This window comes from Eschscholzia californica, unplaced genomic scaffold, assembly GCF_041429995.1.
Source record: "Eschscholzia californica isolate CP2 unplaced genomic scaffold, dmEscCali1.0.p SCAF_1, whole genome shotgun sequence".
NCBI lineage: Eukaryota > Viridiplantae > Streptophyta > Magnoliopsida > Ranunculales > Papaveraceae > Eschscholzia > Eschscholzia californica.
In genome coordinates this window covers 37,347,254-37,372,735 of record NW_028238198.1, presented here as the reverse complement: position 1 = coordinate 37,372,735, position 25,482 = coordinate 37,347,254, and the positions used below count along the sequence as shown (strand labels likewise).

Below are 25,482 nucleotides of genomic sequence, written 5' to 3'. Positions count from 1 at the left end.
GATAGCCAATTGTCCATATGAACCAATCATCATCAGCAAATTCATGTGGAAACAATGGGGGTCTGACAGTGTCTTCGATCGACATTAATAAGGTCACTGACTGCTTGGATCCTAGTAGGTCAATCAATCGGATTTGGATGTAATGTAAACATCGTTCATAATACCACAGGCCCAAAAGTAATGTGAAGAAAGCCTCGTTAGACGACGCACTAAAACCGTACTGAACAACTCAAGGAGCTCAGAGCTGACATATAATTGTACCAAGAACCAAACATAAAAAAATCTCGTGTTAGGTTTGCACGTCTCAGTAAACAAGCCAGATATACAACCACCTCTTACTTGAATATAATTCAACTAAAATACAGAAACGGATTAGCGGGACACATAAAAAATATACTAAGAAACCAAACAAAGGAGTAGAGGGGAGTAGAAGGCAGGCAGGATGGCTATAACATTCACCAACTAAACCAGCCTGAATTGAGAATAGCATCTCCAGCAAGTTGAACACTCTACTTCTGTCATGACCAAACTTTCGCAAGTGACCACAGTACAAACATAGATAGAGTTAGATGACCAAAAAAAATATCCATCACCTTCTTCAACTGATTCTCTTGACTCACTTGTCTTAGATATCCGACTAGAAATGGAACATTTTAGTAACAGATATATGCGCGTGTCATTTGCATTGATTCGACTCTGACCTTCCATCAAGGAGTGTCACCATGGATTCCTTAAATCTCTCAAGACCAGGACCAGGTTCGACGATATTTACGTCTCCCCATTTAGAGCATGGGTCAGTCCACCAGCTCTTCTGACCTGCACACCATGCACCGGGGGTGGCTTGATATGAACTTCGGCCTCTCAGGATCTTCTTATCAATAAGGTTCAGAACTGGGTCATCCTTTTCAAATTGTCTAGCAAAAGCAGCTCCACTCTGCATCATCCGTTCAAAATCGGTAATATTAAGAAAATGCGGTTCCATCTTAGGAGGGTTGTCCCAAACCATGTATCTTAGATCATTGTTGACAGTTGTGTTTTTGAACTCCGGGGAATTGCAGATGACAGAATGGAAATAGCCTTCTTGTGATAAGACTACATTTGTAAAGTACATCAAAAGGGTTCGAGGGAGGTTATCCCATCCAAGTACACAAAATTCTACAAATGAACGACTCAACGTAACCCATGGAGAACCTATTTACAGGAAGAAGTACAAATATTGTCAGAGGAAACAGTCACCCAGAATTTAGGAAATGTAGACCCCAGTCGCAGAGTGGTTGATCTATGAGAAGACTTTACCTGTGAAAAATTTGAAAGCTTCAGGAGTTGGCCGTTTTTCTGAAGCATGAAAGATCTGGGTTCTCCTGGCTAAGTAAATCCCCGAGTCAACTACAATTGGTTGCACCCTCTGGAGCCTGCAACAAGAAAATTTGAAGACTGAAAGTTGAGTGATGGGTGGAATATCGATAGGGATAGTTTGTGCGTGTATCAATGCAGTTTATCGACATTAAGAAAAATAGTAATGTTGCTAAGTGTATTGGGATGTCTCGAAGGGCCGATTCTGACATCAGGATGATCTCACCGAGGAAAAGCTATCCAGACAAAAAAACGGGCTATCAAGAATCCGAGAAAGTGTTAAATTCTACAAAATGAATTGGAAATGTTTTAGTGGGGTTTCAAATCCCAGTATCAACTGATGTTTCGTAAAGATTATCTTCACGGCTTCACCAAAAAGCATTGCTTGACTTGTTTCCTGTGGGCGGACGACCATTTGCAATTTTACTTGTCGGCATTCTGAAAACAGATTTAAATTTGCAAATCGGCACATAGGTGATCGACTAGGGCTCTTAGCCCCTAGTCGACTGGGGAAGCCGACTTAGTCAGCGCCTGGGAGCCGCCTAGCACCGAAACAGATGCCAACTTAGTGGGTTCAGCTACAGCTCTAAATCTTTTCTCAAAATCGATTTTTTTCTTAGATCTATGGTTTCTTACCTCTTCCTCTCAACCAAACCTCTCTCTACTCCTTCACTTCCTTTCTTTAAGATTTGAAGGTTTCAACCTCTAGTAGTCAAGTACCACTTGTTTGTAAGTCTCTCTCTCTTGTTCAGTGGTTAGTAACTTTTTTTTGTCTCACTCTTATGGTTTGATTAATTGATCTATCGTTCTTCTTCAAGACATATTACTTTCTTTTCTTCAAATTTCTGATTTTAAGGCTTAAAAACTCACATTTCTGTTTTTTTTTTGGATAGTTTGAATATATATAACCCGATGAAATCCGACTGGTCCCGATGACATCCCACTAGTAGCTAGTCCCTAATTTGGCCGCCTAGACCCTTCCAATTGTTAGAGTTTTGATTCTTCATACAAAAAAGGAAATAATTCAGTAAGAAGGTTCCTACTCTTTCCATCCTAGGTCACTGGTGTGATCGATGAAGTTGAAGTCCCTACTCACAGTGGAGAACGCGTGAGACAAGTCTGAGAAAACAAAGGAAAAGCATTAGTTAGAAGCAGAAGGTTTAAGGGACATAAAGTATTCATCATGAAATAAGCAGATCATAGTAGAATAAAACGGAATTTGAAATGAAGAACAGAAAAATGGCAAATTCTTTAGACACAAAAATGCTGTTGTATCAAATGTTATTAAATAACAACGTGGCCTGAAATTGTAATAGGAAGGTACCTCAAAATTACAACACACAGACACGCCACACACAGAAAACAGTAATGATAGAGTGGTTAACGGTTACAATGTCAGTGACAGAAACTGACACTTCGCCCGAACTGGTAGTATTTTTTTTGGCATAATTACCAGCCCCAAAGTACCTTATAACGCTACAAGTTTTAATTAGTCCTACTTTAGTCAGTATCTAAGTACTGAATATTCTTAATTAGTCCTACTTTAGTCAATAGATGCATTACATAAAAGGAATTTTATGATGCCAAATAGATGTATTCTGTGCAAGTGTGAGGAAGAAAACATAGATCATATTTTTCTACAATGCAAAGTTGCATCAGAATTATGGAGCTACCTCATTTCATCACTTAAAGTTCAATGGTGCAGGCCAAACAATTAATGCAAGTCTTAGAACAATGGGAAGGGCTGTGGAAGAAAAATAATAGAAAAGAAATTTGGAAGCTAGTTCCAATAGCCATCATATGGAATATTTGGAAAGACAGAAACAACAAGATCTTCAAAGATATGAATCTTTCAAGTAACGTACACATTGAAGACATAAACGGAACCATTTATTGTTGGGCCAGGAAATTCGAATCTTTTAAAAATGTGGCTTTCATAGATGTCATAGTAAATTGGGAGGCCTGGTTATCATAAAAGATTCCATGGCCCAACGCTCTATCCTTTGTACATATCTTTCTTTTCAATATATCCATTCAAAGTTTAAAAAATAATAATTTAGACACAATATCCTCTAAAGTAAGCTTTGAACAAACAGAAAAATCTAAGGAAGAAATACTGTTTTGGGCATGCAACGCTGCAGTACTAGGTGACAATGTGACATCAAGCAAGACTCTGATCCCAATCTAACAAGTACGAAGCCTTGGTCATGCCCGAGCACAAAGCTTATGGTCATGCTCGAGCACCAGGCCTTGGTCCTGGCCGAGAACCAAGCCTAGGTCTTTTCGAGCACAAAGCATTGTTCTTCTCTGAGCACCAGGCTTATTTATTATCTAAGCACCAAACTTCTCCATGACTGAGCCTTATCCAGCCAAGCACTTCACTTAGTGGGGAAATTACTGCTTCACCCATGCATGTCTAGTAACTAGGAAGTACCCCAAGTCTTAATGTCGTGGTCGCACTCGAACGTCTACCAAAGTTGGCCTAACCCTAACTCAAGAGCTAGCAAATAATCCCTGCTGTACCAATTTGGGGTGATGGGAACGCCTCAAGGATGCCTTGATGCAATAAAAGTGTATTCAGGATAAAGGAGTGCATAGAAGGTCCCCGATTCCCTCCTCGTTTCTGGATTGGGATCTTGTCCGACACACAAGTTCAAACCGTCTAGGTCTATGTGGACGACTTCAGAAATCTCCAATTCAGCCCAACATAAAGAAAAATAGGCAAAGAATTCAGATTCGCCAAATGTCACTATTGTTGGTATACAGCAGGAGAGGCAAAAGTAACAAGAGACTCAGTCACTGAAACACTAGTTTCACAGAATAAAGTAATGCACAACTACACTAATTTTACAATAATAAACCACCTCATTTACGAAAACCCAAGTGTGGGAAGAGAGAATTACAGAAATTAAATCCCGGAATCAACAACCTAAACTAGCATTTATAATCAAGTATTTGATAGGAAAATAGAGCTAAGAAAAGAAATGCATACCATCCTGGCTAAGGAGGGGATAGTCATTGGCACTTAAGGTGATGAACCAATCCCAACCCGTATCAACTCGAAGTAAAATCGCAGCTGCGCGAAGAGTTGCAGCAATATTGGAAGAACCCATGTAAGTAAGGGGATCTGGCTTCCCAAGAACATCAACATTACCAAAAGCCCTAATAGCAGGAACAGCCCGTACAGCACGAGCCAGCTGATCACGCTCATCACCTGATGCATCAGAACCTAGATGCAGTAAATATCGGTTCCGTGGGTGATACACAGCCAACAACAACCGGAGTATTCTATCCTTTTGCCCTTTCCCACCGGAGATGTAGTAAGCAAATGCTGGAGGATAAGAGACACCGTATCGAACTGCGGAAGGAAATGGTGTATTGGAGTGAAACCAAATGGAAGAAGAAGATCTGGTTATGGTAGTGAAATCAGAGATGGTAGATATGAATAAAAGTAAAGAGAGAAAAGCGGCAGAGAAGAGAGTGAATAACCACTTCCTTTCAGCTGCCAATGCCATATTTCTGTAGGTGGAATTAGGGTTAATAAGGTAGAAGAAGAAGAAGAAGGTCAATTGTTCTGTAATTGAAGAAGATCATTAATTTATTGGGTATAAGAATAGTTCAAAAAAAGTAGATCTTTCTCGATTCGATAAAGAAATAAACTCCGATCGAGAAAAACCAGCTCAAATTGCATCTACAGAGTCCGTTACCAACACGCAGAGAATTAAGTTAGTAAGTATGGTTTGGATCAGGTAGAAATGTGGTGATTGGGAAGGGGGAAATTATTTCTTCGAGACGATAGATGGATGGAAAGTTTGGTATGCGTTTCGTACTGATCTATAATTCGAATTTGTGCACAACAAAACTCGAGAAAATGACCTCCTCTCTCAGTTAACATTATTTGAGAAGGTTAAGGGTCCGTTTGATACGTATGAAAATGTGAGTGAGAAAGTCGTTTTCCTTGGAAAATCAGTTTTCCGCTGTTTGGTTGGCCACTTTGGTTAAGAAAATCGTTTTCCGAAGGAGAAAAAAATGTGTGCAAATGGTCTAATTTTTTTTTCCCCACCTTTTAGATGGGAAAGTTAATTTCTCACTCTCTCTCCCTCCTCCCGTAACTTTCTCTCTCTATTTTTCTCATACCGTAACTCTCTCTGTTCATCTCTGTCCAATTAATAAATAAAACCGAATTAATAAAGAGTTAATTCCTATATGGCCCCCTACTTTGTGACCAGCTTCCTTTATGGCCCCCTTTTTTTCGTAAATTCAAATATAGCCCCCTATTTTCAAGTAAATGTCATTACTACCCTTCTTAATTCTAAATTTAAAACATTTTAAAAAAGTTATTTCCACCTCACCCCTCTCTCTCTCTCCACCTCATCTCTCTTCCCAACTCACCCCTCTCTCTCTCTCCAACTCACCCCTCTCTCTCTCTCTCTCTCCAACTCACCCCTCTCTCTCTCTCCAACTCACCCCTCTCTCTCTCCAACTCACCTTCATCTTCTCCGATTGAAGTCGCCGGCCGGAAAAATTTCCGGCCGGCGACTTCCAGATCGGTCTGTTCACGGCTCCGGCGAAGGGAAACCCCCTTCGCCGGATTTTTAGAGAGAGAGAGAGATGAGAGAAATTTTTTTTTTTTTTTTTTGGAAGTCGCCGGCCGGAAGAATTTCCGGCCGGCGACTTCAATCGGAGAAGATGAAGGTGAGTTGGAGAGAGAGAGAGGTGAGTTGGAGAGAGAGAGGGGTGAGTTGGAGAGAGAGAGGTGAGTTAGAGAGAGAGAGAGGTGAGTTAGAGAGAGAGAGAGGTGATGTGGAGAGAGAGTTGACATGGAGAGAGATGTGTGGTGGAGAGGAAATGAGGTGGAATTATAATTTTATTTTTATTTTTAATTTTGAAAGAAGATTTAAAGGAAGGGTAGTTAGGACAATTACATCAAAAAAGGGGGCCATATTTGAATTTACGAAAAAAAAGGGGGCCATAAAGGAAGCTGGTCACAAAGTAGGGGGCCATATAGGAATTAACTCATTAATAAATAAGCTGAAATCCTAAAGGCGCTCCTTAAATGCTTAACAATTATATGGTAGTTAAAGACCGAATTAATAAATAAAATCTAATTAATAAACATTTGTCTAAAGGCACTCTTTTTCCCACCTTCTTATCGAACACCTAAAATTTAACTTTGAAGAAAGTCGTTTTCTTACCCATATATTTTTTTCGCGTATCAGACGGACCCTAAAAGTGCTGCTCCCTCAAAAGTGTCAAAGGCTCTTCCCTCAAAATAAATTTGTGCTAAACTTTGTGAGAAGAGGAGGTGTCATTGACACTTATTGGAGGCGCCTATAAAACCTCTCAAATCACTATATTGGAATATCAATCTCTTAAATATCATCAATCTCATAAGTTTCGTATCACATCTCATCAATCGAATCACTTTTTGGGAAAATACGGAACATCTAAGTCGTACAAGTAAAGAGATTCACATTCTGGAGGCATGCATAGTAGTTATGTGGAATATAAACACAAAATTTTAAACGGCAGTACAATATTTTCAATTTATCAAAACTCAATCTTTCAATTTGAATTTATTCCTTTATTCTTCGTCCCCCTTTCATCTCCTTCATATTTTATTTTCTCCTTCACAGTCTCTTCACCATTTTCTCCATAGTCTTTCATCTCTTATTCTCATTTCACATCTTTCATGGCTCTTGCACATGTCTTCTCCATAACTTCAACTTCATAATTTTTCCATCATCTCATTTTATAAACACCTCTTCAACTTTATCTTCAACAACTTGGGACAAGCTTTCATCTTCAATTTTTCTTATCAAAAATCAATTCACATGGATTTGATTTGGACATTTTTTGTGAATCGTTTGTTGATTAATGTTTATCTACGTATGTGAGACATTTTCCAATGGTTTTGAGTCACTTTGATAAAATCAACAAGACTGAGCAACCCTAGGGTTGTCACTGCTGCGTCTATTTCGTGGTACATGAGACTCCACATCACGAGAAGCTTCGTGGGTCTCCAAGAGACGTTTCTTACAGAAGTTAAATGTCCCATGGGGTTTTCAGCGTTACAGCAAGATTCATCTCCTAAAAGCTAATACTCGTAATTCATTCGATTAAGAGTAAATTAGGAAAAAGGAGGATCACAATACACGCACACAAGAAAAGCAAATGAAACAACAAATAGTTGCCCATGGATGAAATTAGCATAACATATAACATTCCCACCTCCAAGTTCCCTCCCAAGCAAGGAGTTGGTCCAAATAAATAAACTCAGGAAAAAGCAAGAAATCATGTAACAGTGCGATAATATCATTCCCGTCACTTATGTCTTCGTCTTTCATCTGCAAGTCTCCACTCTTGCTGTGTGCATCGCAGTGGTGTCCCTTCCACAAACAAAATCCCTTTGCTATTACGCTATCAAGGAATACATACAAGTTACTCAGTTAGCAGATATTGGGCATGAACTCGCATCCTCTGCGAGTCCCTCTCTGTCTGCTACTGCGTTCAGGGCTGGCTTCTATGAATGTTATAGCCACCTCAATGAATATATGTATATATTGGACCATCCCTGCCTCAAAATTTCATCTCTATTTTGGTGCATCTGTTTCAGGTTCCGACCCTCGTTGAGCTTATTACCACTTTCTCCTCCTTCCACTACGGGTTTAGTATTAGAATCTTCTTCTCCGGTTCTTTTTTATGGGTTTCTGCAGGATCTCTGTATCATCATCACTACCATCAAAACCTGTTTGTGTCCCATTCCCACCTGTCAACCATTGCAAAGCCTCAGAAGCTGCATCTTTCTCTGCGAGCTTCTTACCACAACAAGGCTGACCTACAAATTGCATCCCGTTGAACTCCACCCTGGCTTGGTAGTTAATCTTGTCTGGTAATAGTTTCGACCTGTAAACAGGGATTTCATGTCCTGCACGTGAGAGCAGTGTTTGCAGCTGGTTCTTGGGGTTGTCACCACCGTCAGACATACTTTTCCCTTTTCTCGAAACCATCCCTGGTGTTTGCTTTGTTGAAGAAACAATTTTTGATTGTTGAATTTTGACCAGCCTGCCGTAAACAAATTTACCCTCACAATGGTCCTCCGAGAGTAGCATCCGCACAGCTGATAGTAGATCATTATGGGTATTGATGTCCATCTTGGGATTTAATAGCTGCCATCAAGAACATCACATTGAGAGCTGAATGTCATTAAATAACGACACTAATTTCGAGGTAACTAGCGGTGAGAGGCTAGCCGAGGTATCAGCCTCCACTTCTAGTAAACTCTTATTTTGTTTTGTTTTCTTTTTCTGGGAGGGTAAAAGAATAATAATTATGTAGAAAACCATGGTTCTAAGGAATAAATACACAGCCAGTGGATTGTCTTTCTTCAAACCGAAGACCTGAATAGCATAGGTTGTGTTTTTTAAAGATCTGAATATAGGTTTAATTATATGTGTAATTTACTTGTATCTTTTGAGTTCTTGTATGCATTACTTCTCTGCTGAAAAGTGTTCTTCACAAATTCAGACATACTTTTTAGCTGAAAACATATAAATTGGATACAAAAACTTGTTTCAAGACCTTAATCCATTGGACTGATAAAAGCATGCAGAAAACTAAAACTACACAAATTATATTCAGATTCAGATTATTAAGAAATAACCACCATCTTGTAGTTTTAGGCACATATCCTTCATGGAGTGAGCATGCCATTCATGCCAGTATACCAGGTTTTCTTTCTTTTTCACATTAAAGTTCAGAATAAACACCCTTGGAAGAGGAGAAACGCATAACCCGAAGAAACAGAAATAATCTCATCAAAAAAAAAAAAATCAGAAATAGTAATTTGACACTTGAAACATGGAAAATGTAAACATACGATTCATGCACAACTCAGACCTTGCAGTTATTTATATGTAATGATAAACTTACTTTGCTCTGAATTAGCTCATCAAGTCTATTCTTCATGTTCAGATATGTGTCTGCTAGGGCAGGTTTCATGAAGAACTCCAGGTAGCCTCCCATCATTTTTAGGTGTCCATCCTATAAAAATGGGGGATATATCCAATCATAGTTCGAGCATAACAAGACTACGATAAAACAAAATATAGAGATTTTTCTGTTTAATTATTATCTTTTAAGTTCAAGCGAGTATATAGAAAACTCACAAGTGCTCCTCTAGAGATTTTCCCCCCAAATAGTAGAATCAAAGAATCAGATACAGCTGTTGAATCCCGAAGAAACACAGAGTTCACTTTAACTTTCTCGTTGAACACTAGCCATGGATATGGAATTTTAAATTCCCGAGCATTCACAGAGTTCTAAGGCAAACGATAGAGTGATTGGAATTAGAAAAAAATTAAGAAAAAGAAATTGCGCTCATTTTGCATAAGGGGTGAAGTAATATATTAGTACTAACAAGACAAAGAGATGGAAAAGTTAGAGGCAGAAAGCTTACAGAGTAAAGATTGACTTGCCCGTCCTCCATTGTCTTTAATGATATTGACTTTTCTTTGCTCTGCAGAAGAGTAAGAACTTAAAAAATGTAGTCCGTTTAAAGACGAAGCACATAGATTAATACAAGATAACTAATTCAACAAACCAAGCTTGACCTTAATAAAAACGATAAACGTAAGGTTCTTTTAGTTAAGCTAAAAACTGGAAGAAGAAATAAGAAGTGCACAATAAATGGTTAGGCGCATAGTTTGTAATCCTAAAAGATCACAGCTCGAAACATGTCATCCGCAGTAGCAGCCCAAAAGAAATCATGCATAGACATAGAATACTAAACCTTCGGAGAAGAAAATGTCTCACCACAACTGAGCAAACTCCAGGATACAGACCAGCACAAATGACAGCTCTAATAAGATGTTCGTCATGACTCCATGCATTGCAAGTTGTCGTGTCATCATCAACTAGGCCAGTATCCCTGAGTAAATAAAAGAACTGCTTACGGAGAGAATCAATAGCTCTTAATGTCTGTGCAGAAAGGAAATTCCTCCAGCAGTATTCATGTCCAGACTGATCTCTTTCAGCATCTTTCCAACCCTTGTAGGCCTGCACCAGTGTAAGATGATCACTATAACCCTTGGGAGCGAATTGGGCTTTCGCAGAATCTGCAAGCTATTGAAAGCAAGTAATGGTGTTAGTGCACACTCATCTTTTTTTGAACAATTTGAATTAATAAAGGAGTTGTGTAAACCACACTGATACATATGATGCTATATAACTATGTTACAGTACACTGTTCTCCCAGTTAAACACGAAATCCCAGAACCACACTGACATAGTTTCTTCCATGATTGTTAATCGAATTTAGAGAACTAAATAATAAATAATAAAAACACACTATGTTGACGTTGACCTGATAAAGATGAATGGATCAATATAATCAAACAATGGAATATATGGTAGCCACTAACCCGGGCCTCATCAGTAACAACTGCACACGTTTTCATTTTTTATCATATTAAGTCAATGTTTTAAACTAAAATCAGTAACAACTGCAGAACATGAGAACTTACATCTTTTTTGTCAAATGGTGCTAAAAATGGATCCCTGGAACTTAAACCAGCAACGACAATTAGTATGGGGTCCAGGCACTTGAATATAGCCCCTAAAATAAGCATCTTTCCAAGTTTGGGCTCCACTGGAAGCATTGAAAGGTAGCGTCCTGCGAAGTAAATTAAGTTAGATGCATCCATGATGCAGCTTATAGTATTATCTTAACTCTTAAGCATTAAAGACATTGTTCAGAATAACTGTGTAAGATGCAAGGAACGAAACTTCGGTTTCGGTGGAAATTTCGGGCGACCCAAAAGTGGAAACGTTTCGGTCTGTGTGGAAATTTTACAAAACCACAAAAATGATAGAAATATATTAGAATTATATATACTAATATATTTTATCCATCATGAAGCCTAAAGAGAACATTGTTATAATTGTAGTATTATTATGGTTGAAAATAGTTGATATGAGGGGCAAAAATGAAAAAAAAAAACGAATTTGTAACAAAATCATTAGGTTTGAGGTGTAAATTGCAATCACATAGTTAGGTCAGGGTCAAATGGAAAATCTATAACATTAAAAGACTTGAAGGGAAAATAACTAAAAAGGAAAGCTGTAAAGGTGCCCTCCGTAAGTGTCAAAGGCGCCTGACTTGAGAGAGGTGCCTTTCACAATTACGGGGCGCCCTTAAAACTTCCCTAATAGATTAGGGTTTGAAGAACAGATTTCCTTTTTCATCGTCTTCTTCCTCTGGCTGCCACTTTCTCTCTCTAGGGTTTCATATGAAGAAACAAATTATGAGTTGATTTTCGAAGAAGAAACAAATGATGAGTTGATTTTCGAAGAAGAAACAAAGTATGAGTTGATTCCTACTAGGGTTTCGAAGATTTCGACCGAAATCTAATACGAAAATCATGTATGTGTGTTTTTACTTCGGTTGGTTGAAAAACCGAAATATTTCGGTCATGTCGGCCGAAATTTTTCGAAATTTCATTCCTTGGTAAGATGGCAGCAAAAAACTAATTCAAAAGAAAAAAAAAACTAATTCCCCTACCTAGAGTGGTAAGGTTTTCCTTCTCGTCCAGAGCTCCAATTACTTTCAAATATTCCACAGCATTTTGAACCTATAAGATAACATCAATAAGAAACTCCCATCAAGAAAAGAATGAAAGTGAACCGTTCTTCATTTTGAAAATGAGTCCAATTTGGGAGTGCCAATAGAACTCATTGATAATCAGATAATACTTTATACTTACTGATAGTGGTTCCGGAGACTCCAATGCCCTAGATAGGAATTCAGAAATGCTTCCTAGCTGTAAACTTTTAATTTGTAAACAAAGAGACTGTAGAGGTGTCCTTAAAAGTTCTGGCATTTGGTAATCAGCAAAATTGTCATGTACACATTTGGGGAAAAGATGGAAACACTCGCCAGGTTGAACACGCCCGGCTCTTCCTCTCCTCTAGATTCAGGAACAAAAGTAATTATAATAAGTAAGTGCTAACATTAAATTTACGAAAAGAAATTGTCTCGACTCCAAGAGGATGCTCAGAGTCGTCAACTGTGGGAATTGCACAAGTTAAGGTTCACAAGTTTTCTCTTCACATAATTATGTTATCCCATAATACGGAACATTTAAGCACTAACAAAATGAAAGATTATTTTGAAATCCTTGCAAGAGACATGCAATTCCTTATGAATTAGTGATCTCAGAATCTTCTAACAGAAAGACCCCTAATCTTAAACCATAACACTTGCTAACAAATCAACCCAGAGCCCACAATGACTAATAAAAGGTATCATGCTGATGAGATATGTTCATCGGACACTTTTGTGTTTTTCTTTTAGTCTTCTTAATTAACGTGAAAATTGGGACATATCAACTATACCGATTCCATCCCTCGTCTAACCAAGATGTACTTATTTCATCTCACCTGTCAAAGAATCATCTTCCTGTGTTAGTATGTTTTATAACTTAATCTAAAATCAATTCAGAATCTACTATAATGCTTATTCAAGGTTTCAAGTAGAAAAAACTTCCGACTTCACTTGAAGTCAAACTTTGACTTCCTTTCGAAGTTTATTACTTTTGTTTTCGAATTAAAAGTTAAGTTACTTAAGTTTTACATATACAAAAATTTTTTGACCGTTTTTTTTTTTCTCATCTACTTTTGCTCCATAACTACAAAACCTCCGCAACCACCACACCACTGTACCTCCACCACCGCAACAAAATCTCCACATTTCCACCACCATAACAAAAACTCTACAGAACTCCACCACCACAACAAAACCTCCACCAGCATACCTCCACCGCACCTTCACCACCAGCATACCTCCACCGCAAGCATACCTCCACCGCACCTTCAGCACCACCACAACCAGTCAACCACAAACAGTATACACTACAACCGCCATTCTTCCACCACCATTATACACTATCACCGCCATTCTTCCAGCATCACCACCACCATACCTCCACCACCACCACCACTCCTCCATCACCATACCTTCAAGGCTCCAATGCCACTACCACATCTACCACCATACCTCAAGGCTCCGCCATTCTCTATTTCTGTACTCTAATAGTTTCTAACGTATTTTTTTCTTATGTTTTACTCTTGTTTGATTTCTCTTCTTCTTCTTTTTCTCATTTTTTCGTCACAAATTGATCCAATTCTTCAAAATTCTTATTTTAGGGCTTCAAAACTCAATTTTGTTTACAGTTTGAGTTTTCTAATGAATCAAGTATGTCTAGAATTGTTATAATATAAGTTTGTGGACTGACTTTACTCTATAATGTCTATAATTGCTTGAATTTACTTCAAATTTTGGAGTTTATATACTAATTTGGCTCATTAATGGACTAAATTGGCTCTTTCATGTACTAATTTGACTCATTAATGGACTGATTTGGCTCTTTAATGTAAATTTGGATGCAAAATGGATGATATATATATATATATATATATATATATATATACTAATCTAAAGATTAAAAAAAAGAATTCAAATACCATACGTGCATATGAAATGTAACTTGTGGCATTGAATTATACAACAGATAAAATTATCTTACTTGCCGAGCAGCAGCCTTGGATATCCAAGAAGGAAGCAAGCAAGGAGTGTTATTCAATGCATCGTATGATGTCTCTTTTGCTTTGCCACAATCAACAACAAAAACCACGTCATTAATTGTAATACTAGTCTCAGCCATGTTAGTGGCAAGCACTATTTTCCGAACTCCATCTTCAGGTTTATCAAATATTAGTCTCTGCGAGCACATAGAAGAACATTAATTTACATATGTAGCATGTACACGATACAGAATAACAGGACTCTCCGGCATGAGATGGTTAGCATGATCCACCTCTTGAATAAAACACAATTAAGATATAAGAGGCTTGAGTTCGAAACACTAAACCTAAATGATATAGCATATCCAGAGGTTTGGATACCGAAGATAGGTATTATCCACGAAGTGTTTATTTCAAGAGATTTTAAGAGTTTTTTCCAGCACTTAAACAGAAGTGCTCATGATAATAGAGTTGTCTAAAACTGTGGTTTTTTGCTTTTTGGAGAAGGGTTTTTCTAGCTTATAATAAGCCGTGGCTTTTTTTACCCGAACAAATTATGTTTTGAATAAGCATTTAGCGTCTTAGCTAATTTTAAGCAAGGAATGAAATTTCGGTTTCGGTGGAAATTTCGGTCGGTCGAAAAGTGGACACGTTTCGAGGACACATTTCGGTCTGTGTGGAAATTTTACAATTTTGCAAAAACGATAGAAATATGATGCAATTGTTCATAACAACTCTCTTTAACCATTATTAAGCATAAAAAGATGTAATCATCACTCGGATAATGGTTTATTTAATAATGTGTAGTGAAACTGTAAGTTTAGGGAGTATTTTCAATTACACAATTAGTTTAGGGGTAATTTAAGTAGTTTTAAATTTGAATTGTTACATCAGGGGGTAAATGACTAAACTAAGATATTAATTTATGTGTACTACAAAACAACCCCAGAAAGCTCTATAATCGCCTCATATTACTGCGCTAGGCACCCTCTCAAAGCCGAAAGTTTGGAAAGATTTTGTTTATGGGGCGCCTACCGCAATAATATGGGGTGTATTTAAAACTTCCCAACATAAACCCTAAATGAATTAGGGTTTTTTCAGCGAATCAGTATCTTCCTTCTTCTTCTTCTTGCCGCACCTACTTTCTCTCTCTAGGGTTTCCCAAAACCTCAAACCTTCTCAAGTTGAACGAAAACTCCTTAGGGTTTTGGTTGTCAAGATGATAAATAACCAATTAGAAAAGAAATCAAGAAGAAAACTTGTAGAAATCAACCAAAACTGGAACAAGTAATGAAGAAGGTATGCTTAATTTTTCAATTAGATGGTCTGATACTGTGTATTCGAATATCTCGAAACTTCAAGCGAAATTTCGCCAGATTTCGACCGAAAATCTGCACGAAATTTTTGTAAGTGCCTTTTCGTGTCTATAAGTTGAAAAACCGACATATTTCGACCGAAATATGTCGATTTTTCATTCCTTGATTTTAAGCAACTCAAAACGTGGCCCCAAGTACAATATAGTACAAAATGTGAACTGCAAGAAATGGCATCCTGCAATTCACAAGGGAAAGTTTGAATTTACCTGCTCTGAACTGGCCATCGAACCATGGCACGCAAGCAACAAAACCCGGCTTGGATCTCCTAAAACAGGATGTGCTTGTAGCTGATCCTTTAGAGCATTAATGTCATCCCACCCAGTCATAAATACTAAAATAGCACCGGGTCTTTCTTTTGTACAAATATGGCACAAAACATTTTCTATGAGGTTGAAACCTAAAGAATCAGGATTCCAACAAGACAAAGATTCCTGAGTCCTTCGGCTATACTCACCAAAACTGGCTGCTTCAAGGGTGTCCTGCATTCAGGTTATACATAACTGAGATGAAACAAACAAGACAAAAATTAGTATGGTGACATTAAGGTGTCTCCAAGATCACATACCTCCACAACAGAGGCTATTTGGCTCTTCTTCCTTCCTATAGCCTGTTTCTGCATCTTCCAGCTCTTATCTTGACCATAATCATCAATTTGGTTATACGGCGTTAACCTATACCCAGTCAACTCTAAAACACTCTCCAGAAAATGAGTTCGAACTGGATAAGTAAAACCCTGGATATGGATCAGATGAAAATCTTGAGTATGAATACAGCAATAGAATCGTCATGGGAACTCATAGCTATTTAAACATCTTCTAAGTTCTAACCATATTGAAGGTTTATTTTAAGCAGTTATTAGTTTTATGTTTTTTTAGTTGAGTAACATGAAATATTGAGCTACTAATAGGGTATGTGTGGTGTTATAGGTGGGATGATTGAAGATGACTTGTGCTACAAGTGAAAAACTTCTTTCAGTAAGCAGACATCAACACAGGCAATTTAACCAAATTAGTTGTCCGACCACAGTTCATCACGGTGTCAAATGAATAAATTTCTCATAATTATCAATTAATAAGGAGTGCTAACACCATCTCAAGCACTAGAAACCAAACGCAAGGTGAATAGTGAGAAAGACATTAATAATACCCAAACCCACTAATGACTTTGTTGTGAAAATTTAATGTTTGTGTCTGGAAACATGAAAATTCTTACAGGAATATGTATCATTGGAGCCCCGCCAAAGTAGTTTGAGAATAGCTCAGCATTTAAGGTTGCACTCATCAAAATTAGTCTCACTTCTGGGCGACGAGGAAGGAGGTCTCTTAGGACAATAAGCAAGAAATCTGAAATCAAGTAACAATCGTTACGAATATGTCTAACAAATATAGATTCTTTGTGCGTATATTTCAGTATAAGATTTATCATGCATAATCGAATTAACTTAAAATGACTAATCAAACATTCATGTATATCATATGTAAAAGAGAAATATAAATGGTCAACAACATCGCTTGTAATTTGCACATGTTAACATCTTGCAGATTATGACACATAATATCTCCAATAGACAAGGAGATGCCTCTAAGTTCACGGGAGTGCAACCCGGACATGTGTATCATGTCTTAACACATTGAGTAGATTTGTCTCTTGATCATGATTTATGATAGTTCAACCAAATATTTAAGACTGGTGATCTTTGCATGAGAGTGCTGCATACCCGTTTGCCCTACTGCTTTTGTTACATTTGAGTTTTTGACTATTGATCATTAGGGGCGAACAAACAGAGTATCTTTACGTCCAGTGATGGTCAAAGGATATTTTTTTTTTTGAAAATTTGATTAAATATAACGAAAAGAAACTATACAACAGCAACACAAGAAAGAGGGAGGCTATAGTGGATTCTTCACGATATCCACGCCTCCCAATTACAAACTATATCGACATAAGACGAGTGGCTAAACTTAGGGATGCCTTTCGCCCAGATACATACAATCGACTTAACATCATCATCGACATAAGACGAGTGGTCAAAGGATATACCATGCAATTCCTGAAAGTAGCTTACAAATGTCTTTTATGCACAAACAAATTATGGATGTGAATTGTGAAATTAAGTTGGTATATGCATGACAGGGGTAATGCTGTTGTTTCAATTTTCAGGACTTGTCAGCTACAGATATTTAGCAGAAGACATAGTTACAACTCTTTAGTTTAAAACATGATAAGATAGCTTCTGAAATTACCAAATTTGAAAGACAAAAGCCCTGATAACTAAATTCCCGAAGGACATAAGTTTGGGGGCTTCAAGAAAAGAAGCAGGGGGACAAAACTCACAAGTTCGTTCAAGTTGTCTTGAATATAGATTACAAAATCCTTTTCGTTTTGTTTAATCCTTGGTGGCAGATTGTTGATATCTTCTACAATAAAAATTAAAGGTCTCAATTTTTCTCATAAATTAAAGGTTCTAATTTATGAAATTTTCACAGCAAGTCTGGTCTGTTTCAATCTTTTTTATGGTTTTTACACCAAGTCTAGTAAAACCTTTTTACTTTTTGAAAAGTTCAAAAAAAAAGAAAGAGAGCTTTATATGTTGTAGGACAGAAAGGGAAAAGGAAATTAAAGAAGAAAAATTGTATTATAAGATAGAAAACCACTACTAGTAGAGCTAGAAATCACTCCTAGAGCCCTTAGGCATCACATCTAGGTGTATATTTGCATCGCACGAATATAGATAGCTTGAATAGTTGCTAAAATTACTTTGTCTGTCCTCAAAGAGCAGGAAAACAACCCTTATATAAGGATAAAACTAACCCTTGAGTCCTTGACATCCCATACTACTTTACTTCTAGACTTTTAAGCTTCTAAACTGCTAGGATACTAAAAGACATTAAAGAAAATGGAATCAATTTGGATTAGGCCCACATTATTCAAGCTCCCAAGTGGGCCCTTCATCTAGGAAATGCGAAATCAGAATTTGGCAGGATGAGAAACCACAAGATTCAAATAATCAGATAATAAACCAGAATTTAAAATAAAAAGTTTTACCTTCATTCATTCCACGCTCGTGAATCTCATCAACGATAACATGGGTCACACCTTTTAAAGTTTTGTCGAAAAGTAATCTCCTCAACAAAATGCCTGTGGTGCAAAACAGAAGGCGAGTATCCCTCCCTCTCTGACCTTCTAGACGAACTTTATACCCAACCTTTCAGACAAAATGGGGATAAAAATATAATTACTGCGCGTGAAAGATGAAAAATAAACAACATGCACAATAGTTATCAAAAAACAGCATTTGAAGATACACTCACCGATTCACCCAATTTTTCTCCCCTCTCAGCAGCAACTCTTTCAGAAACAGTCATAGCAGATATTCGCCTAGGCTGTGTACATATAATACTACATGCAGAACCACGGCCAGCTTCTATCTCAGATTCCAAAATATACTGCGGAAGCTGGGTAGTCTTACCACAACCAGTTTCACCAGAGACGACGACAACCTATATTATATAAAGGGTACCTTAGACATCAATAATTTTCAAAATCGTGAATCCTACAAAATTTCCAAGAGAAAATGATTATCCAATAAAAGTGCACACAGAAGAATATTTTCTCCATAACTAATGATGACGTGGAAACTTTTCCCTTTATCAAGAGTGAACATTTAGCAGTTTATAGATTCAACTACGAACACTTTCTTCAATCGTTTTCATCATTGGGAACACTTGGCATAACAAAAACTAGAACATTGTCATTTAGACAGATACAACGGGCAACAGTTTGAAACTTCAAATACTCTACTAAGAGGAAAGTCAGCAATGGAGAAAGTACATCCGTTTAGCACGAGAATCAGCATAAGAATTTGGGCAGCCGTTCAGGGAAAGCTTCCCATATCTAATAGCCTCCGTTGGAGAGGAAGGGTCAGACAGGGCCGGTTGCATTGCAACTTCCGTGTGCTACTTTTTTGCTAACAGCTTTGGTGTCAACTGGAGAATATCAGGAAAAGCAGAGGAATGCATAACGCAATGGCGACGCATCACGAATCCAAATAGAGGACTAAATTGTGGCAGCTAATTCCTCACGCAATTATTTGGGGGATGTGGAAATCCACAAATAAGATCATTTGCCAGGAACCTTCCATATATTGTAGCCCAATCGTAGAGAAGGTGCATGCAACGGTTGGGCTAAGGGGGTTCATTGCACTGGTTTTACTATTTCTTGGGACTTGGGAGCCGATGTTAGCATTAAAGAAACCTTTGCCTTCTTTTCGTAGGCTTTAAGCCTGCCGTTTAGGGACCACTTTTTGAGGAACCTAAACATTGTACAGTTATTCCTCCTGTTACATATTTATTCAAAAAAAAATTGAAGAAAACCGCACAGTAAAAGTAACAATTCTGACACAGACTAGGATGGGTGTAAGACTAATAATGCAGGGAACATGGAGGTAATATTTAAGGGGTAAATAATAATTAACAATATATCCCTATGAAAGGGAAAATAAATGAGGACAAAGTAGTAAGAAATAGATGACATATGCCCCATACCTGATTTTGTGAAATGGCTGTTAACAATGCATCTTTCTCTTTGTAAGCAGGGAGATTTCTACGAGTTTCTAACATTTTTATACCATCAGCAGATTCCTGTACAAGATCGAGCATATATTAATAACCCTAATCAAAATAAAATTGACAATCGAACATAGAAAGTGAAATCAATCAATGCGCCCATGTCCCCTTTGCAGTTTCGACTCACCATGCCCGAGACCTCTTCCCCCAATGAGTGCATGTTACAAGGGAATATAAATGAAAACAAAATAACACAGACAGCAACAATAAGGCTTCATTTTGCAGCCAAAAAACATAACCACACTCTTAACAGTTCATAACTAAGAACATAATCAGCTTATCAGGTGTAAGAGCAGACTGTAACCATTATAGTCAGGACACAGCAACAATAAGGATCCATCTTGCACCCAAAACAACATTTACACATGCTGAACATTTCAAAACCATTTCAATATATGAAGTTACAAACATAGGAACGTAATGTTTCTACTTTCTACAATCATGAAGAGTTTATAGGTTTCGAAGTGGAAGAAGCAAAAGCTGATTTCCTCCTGTTCTGCAAATTATTCTAATGTTCACAGTTATCAAACTTCCCATGATGGGGTCAAAAAGACGCTCGCCTTAGAGAACAATACATGCTTTCACCTTCCAAGGTTGTTCTCGTAAGACATAATTACAGATGAAATCAATGTTGGAGTTGAGACAAGTATAATTGGGTCGCCATAGGCTATTAAAGCACCAACTCTAGGGAAATGCAGACAATGTTGAGATGGTGTTTACTAATATAGAGTTGGTTCTTCCAGTTTTCACTTTATTTAATAATTAAGCTATGCACAAATATGAACTATTAAACTAAAAACAGCCAAAATATTATTTAACCCAGCATATGTTCTTTCAGTAGATGAAAATTGCACTGATAATATACTGCAATCAAAATCTAAAAGGAGCAGAGCAAAAGAAAAAAAAATAGCCAAATAAGCAAGCATAGCCTCAGCAAGGGTTTCAAAATAAAGACAAGACAGTGAACAGTAGAACAAGTGGAGAAGTTAAATATGTCAACGAGTACTTGCTAATGTTTATCGTGATCAAATGAACAACCTGCCAGGCTACTTGCTGATCACGCAACTGCAAACTTCTCCTTCTAAGAATTTTTTCCATCACAACACTTTTTGGTGCATGAATTTCTTGTTGCTCAAAGCCACCTTCATCGGATGTTATACTGCCATTACTGCTGGACTGTGGGCCGGAAACGATGGAAGGTCTTTGAGAAAGGTATTCTTTGATTAGAGCATCAACTCTCCTTTGCAAACCAGAAGGTATAATCACCTGTTAATGTTTAAACAGCAAAGATATGTAGTTCAAATCTGACAGAGAATGGAAAGACAAGAATCTTATACTTCAGCTATGTAGTTCGCTATGTTATTTTAGCATACAACTATACAAGAAAAGGTCTAAAATTGGAATATCCATAAGCACTCGAGAACCTGAGGCAGCACTGAGGCGTGAGTATGTGAAGCATACGCTTCTTGACATTACGCCTCAACGCTTAAGAGGCACATTACTGGACAAAACTGGAAAAGAAAAAACGAAGTAATAAAAGGAAGAACATGCTTTTATTTGGAAAGTTCAATATAATTTACTAACAATTACGTTCTCTTCTTTTCTGCCAAAGCAAAACAACGACGCTAAAAGCAACCTTGTGAAACCTCCACGGCATGAAATTCGTCACTGTTTCCACCACTAGAACTAGCTATGATGAGGATAATGGTAGGAGTATCCATGGCTAATGATTTTCTAAAGTTCGCGATGATGTGAGGGTGCTACATCAAGTGATTAAACTAATTTCTTCTGGTATCTTCTGATTTTGCTTTTTAGTTTTTGAATTTTCATTTTTATGACTTGCGTTTATGCAACTTTAAGACATGATAATTTTTGTTTGTTAACCACTTATTATTTTATACTATTGTCGCGAAGTAGAAAAACTATGTCATGTTTCATTTCTATATTAATGTGATTTTTTTTCTCCAAACTTGATATGCGCCTCTTACCGCCTCGAGGCAACACCTCATTTTTTAGAGCAAACCGCCCTGAAGGTGGAGAATATACATTAAAACCTTGCCAATAAAGGAACCCAAGTTGTACCAACTCACAAATCATAACTCATTTTAAGAAAAGAACTCTTCTAGAAAGTTTTCTCCTTTAAAAGGTACTCGGAGAACAACCATCAATACGTTTTTCAAAAGCTAGTTCTATACTTCTATTCATACTGAAAGAAAGATAGGCAACTGAACGATATAAGTTATGAACTAGTTAATAGAAAGTACCTCTCTCTGCGGACGCTTATCATCCAAATCAGATCTGTAGTTTGGCAGAGGAACTTTACTGAAGACGATAACTTTTGAGTACTGACAACTGAAAAACAAGCTTTGTTTCAGATAGAAGTAGTAGATAACAAAAAAGGTAAGACGATTGTGTCTTCTAGCTTCTACTTAAAGTAATACCTATACAATCCCATCCTAGTTGCCAGTGCTGAAAGTTGTTCGAAATCTCGTCTATCCTTCTTTTCCCTTGAGACCAACTCATGTTCATCCTTGCTGCGAATAAGCATGGTTAGCTTCCAGTTCCACTCATCGATGTTATCAGAGGAGGAAGCACCCTAACATAATAAGTTGAACATTGAAGTAGTTAAATATAAGTGAACAGTAATAAAAAATATATATCATTCATAAAAAGTAAAACTCGTAGTAACACAACACACGTAGGTAATAAGCAAGGATATACAAAGGTAATAAGCAAGGATATACAATCTCGAGAACCGTGAAAAGGTGAAAGGAAATTTTTGGGATTTTGGCCAATGAAAGTTGTGGACCAAATCCACATTTTATGAAATAACTTTCCCTCACTACTACTTCCTGCTAAATTTTAGCCTTTTTAAAGAGCTCTCAACAAAATATACGAGGATATGTAGGACTTGCACTTAGCCTTAGTGGGTAGCTCTAAACTAGCATTAAAGGGAGACTCAACCTCAATCTTGAAGCCTCATATTTTACCTCCATCTTGTTCTGCAAGTTTAGTCCACGCCCAAATAAATAACAACTAACGCCATAACTCTCTCAATAAGTTTTTTTGGAAGATTGATTTAATATATAACGTAAAAAATTATGTCCACAAAGGGAATAGTTCTAAAGCCTCAAATCCGACCATAGAACCCCGAAGTCTAAGGAGTCTTAGACCTTAACCCTCAAACAGAAAATTATAAAATAAAAAATAAAAAAAAATAAAAAATAAAAAATTCTATACCGTTATTGATATGCAACATCAAGAATTAAATGTTCGTTTTAATGGGAAGAATAGTGAGTTGTTAAGTTGTATGACATGTTTGAGTCCATCTAATGGTTTTGTCCTTTTTGACAAAAGTAAGTTGATGCAACTTGTTGAGTTTTATCCGTCAGATTTTAGTAGTTTTGACACTATGATGGTTACTTGTCAGCTTGATAATTACATACACAGTATGAGGAAAAATAATGATTTCTCATATTTGGATGAGATCGAAATTCTTACAAGAACATTGGTGGAAACTAAGAGACATAAAACATATCATTTCGTATATTTGCTTATCACTTTAGCATTAACTTCGTCGGTTGCAACTGCGGGTAGGCCGTCAGCTTATACCGCCCTAGAACGAGCTTTTTCAGCATTTCCCTATGGAAGTGACTCATTCACCAATTTACGAAAGTGGCTCATTCACCTAATAGCTAGCCAAATTGACAGGAGAAGAGAGAACATACTTTCTCCCACTGTTCATGAGAAACCCAACTAAATGCTTGAGAGAAGGTTTCAACTTTGTACCTGTGTGTTTGTGTGGCTCTTGCGGGGAGGAGATTTAACAAGTTCCCGGTCAGACTCATCCTCGGAGTAATCATCGTAAGCGTAACGGCCATATGGGAACCTCTGCTGATGCTGGTGCAAGTAGTAAGGAGAAGCACGAGCCTGATTACCCTGTAAATCCAACTCCAGAAGAGAGCGACTAGAAGAAGCAGACGACAAGGAGGATAGTCTAAGAGGTTTACGAGTGGGTTTGCTAGGGTTTTTGGGAAGAGGAGAAGAATAACGGATGATAGGGAAATGACGGTGCTGAAAAGCAATTGTTGGTTTCAGTCTCAGACCACCATAACCACTACCACCACCAATCATGATTCTAAGACAACTTTCACCACCGCGCAAGAGGAAAGTGGTGCAAGTCATGCCTTCACCTTCCTTCTCCCTCTAATTCGGTTTTAATGGCGGATGAGGGAGACCGAGAAGGAAAAACGCTCACTCACTACTATATGTTGTCTGTTTGGAATTTACATTCCCCGCAAGTGTTGTTCTACCGGGGAGGTGAGGAGGAGGAGGAGCTGGGGTGTTTTGTGGCTCTGACCTACGGCTATTTCATCCAATTTCTATGGCTATTTTCAGTCTTACGCCGCCGTTCTACTTGCAAAATGATCCAAAAATAAGGTTGTTCTATAAGCACCCTGATAACTTCTGTTGAGAACCTTCACAGTCCAAATTAATTTACGGGGAATGTCTATAGGCGCCTTCCAGAATTGCTAAACGCACTCCCAAGAGTGGTACTATAGTCGAAATCCGACAATTGTAGGCGGCTCCCTTCAGACTAACTAGTCTGAGGCCCAAAGCATAGCTTTGGACTAACCAGTCTGAGAGGAGTCAGATTGTCCAAACTAATAGGTCTCAGACTGGCCCAGTTCGAGGCCATGCTTTGTGCCTCAAACTGGTTCCCTCTCTCTCTAACTAGGGTTTTGCTTTTGGATTTGTATACATTCTTGACGTAGGATTTCTAGGGTTTGAAGAGTATTTCTAGAGTTTTTTATGCTTTCAAAAGTAGAAGAACAAAGAATTTTTTATCATTGCGAAGAAAATTTGTTGTTCGAAGAAGAAAGTAGAGATAGTAGATAGAGAAAGAGGAAGAACGAAGAACAAAAGGGGGGCGGGGGAGGCACGAACAGAATTCTGGACCGTACTTAAGGCGCGTACAAACCGAGCCGCGATAAGCAATTCTGGGAGCCGCCTTTAGATGATCCCAAATTTAGGTGTTTTTTTTTTAATATGGGCTACGATTTACGTTAATTATTACATAACATTGATACATCATCAAGATGTGATAAGCACGATAACTGCCGAAAATTAAACTATGAATGAAAGAGGCCTAAAGCCCAATAACAAATTAAAGAGATCTAAAGTCCGACAAACTTATTATTTTTTTTTTGATAAACTAGAATTTCATTCATATGAAGGAATTTAATCTTATACATTACATGGTTAAGAGACTTTTGACTCCCTTGAGTATAAAATGGATTTACTAAAGTAAATTAAAACATGAAACTTACCAAAGTATAGGGCACACATTTAGGTAAACGAGCATAATATTACAAAAACGAAATGAAAAGACTCTAAAGGTCACAAAATGAAAAAATCTTGAAGATCGCAAATGAGAATACCCTAAAAGTCGTAAACTTATTGTATTAATTATGTATGAAGGAAGAACAAGTATAGGTTGTTGATGGAATAATATGTTGTCCTCTTGATCGTAGTTGTCCTCTTGA

At 37.5% G+C, this 25,482-nt stretch overlaps 2 protein-coding genes across 2 annotated transcripts; both read right to left on the bottom strand.

The window, feature by feature from the left end:
• Positions 1–218: 218 nt before the first annotated feature.
• On the bottom strand, positions 219–5,277 carry LOC147566540 (Core-2/I-branching beta-1,6-N-acetylglucosaminyltransferase family protein). The gene is made up of 4 exons (XM_086653037.1): positions 4,346–5,277; positions 2,397–2,472; positions 1,297–1,412; positions 219–1,191 (listed from the first exon to the last, which is right to left on the bottom strand). Exons 1-4 carry the CDS (start codon positions 4,866–4,868, stop codon positions 677–679), a joined length of 1,230 nt encoding a protein of 409 aa, XP_086509163.1. The 5' UTR covers positions 4,869–5,277; the 3' UTR covers positions 219–676.
• A 2,251-nt stretch (positions 5,278–7,528) lies between these two features.
• On the bottom strand, positions 7,529–24,954 carry LOC147566539 (DExH-box ATP-dependent RNA helicase DExH3-like). Its single transcript, XM_086653036.1, has 19 exons — positions 23,726–24,954; positions 22,378–22,532; positions 22,201–22,288; positions 20,975–21,202; positions 19,856–19,951; positions 18,623–18,811; positions 18,357–18,516; positions 16,524–16,654; positions 15,877–16,044; positions 15,518–15,790; positions 13,938–14,132; positions 12,117–12,320; positions 11,915–11,984; positions 10,878–11,026; positions 10,168–10,476; positions 9,812–9,871; positions 9,522–9,674; positions 9,286–9,396; positions 7,529–8,522 (listed from the first exon to the last, which is right to left on the bottom strand). Exons 1-19 carry the CDS (start codon positions 24,119–24,121, stop codon positions 8,028–8,030), a joined length of 3,630 nt encoding a protein of 1,209 aa, XP_086509162.1. The 5' UTR covers positions 24,122–24,954; the 3' UTR covers positions 7,529–8,027.
• Positions 24,955–25,482: the final 528 nt, after the last annotated feature.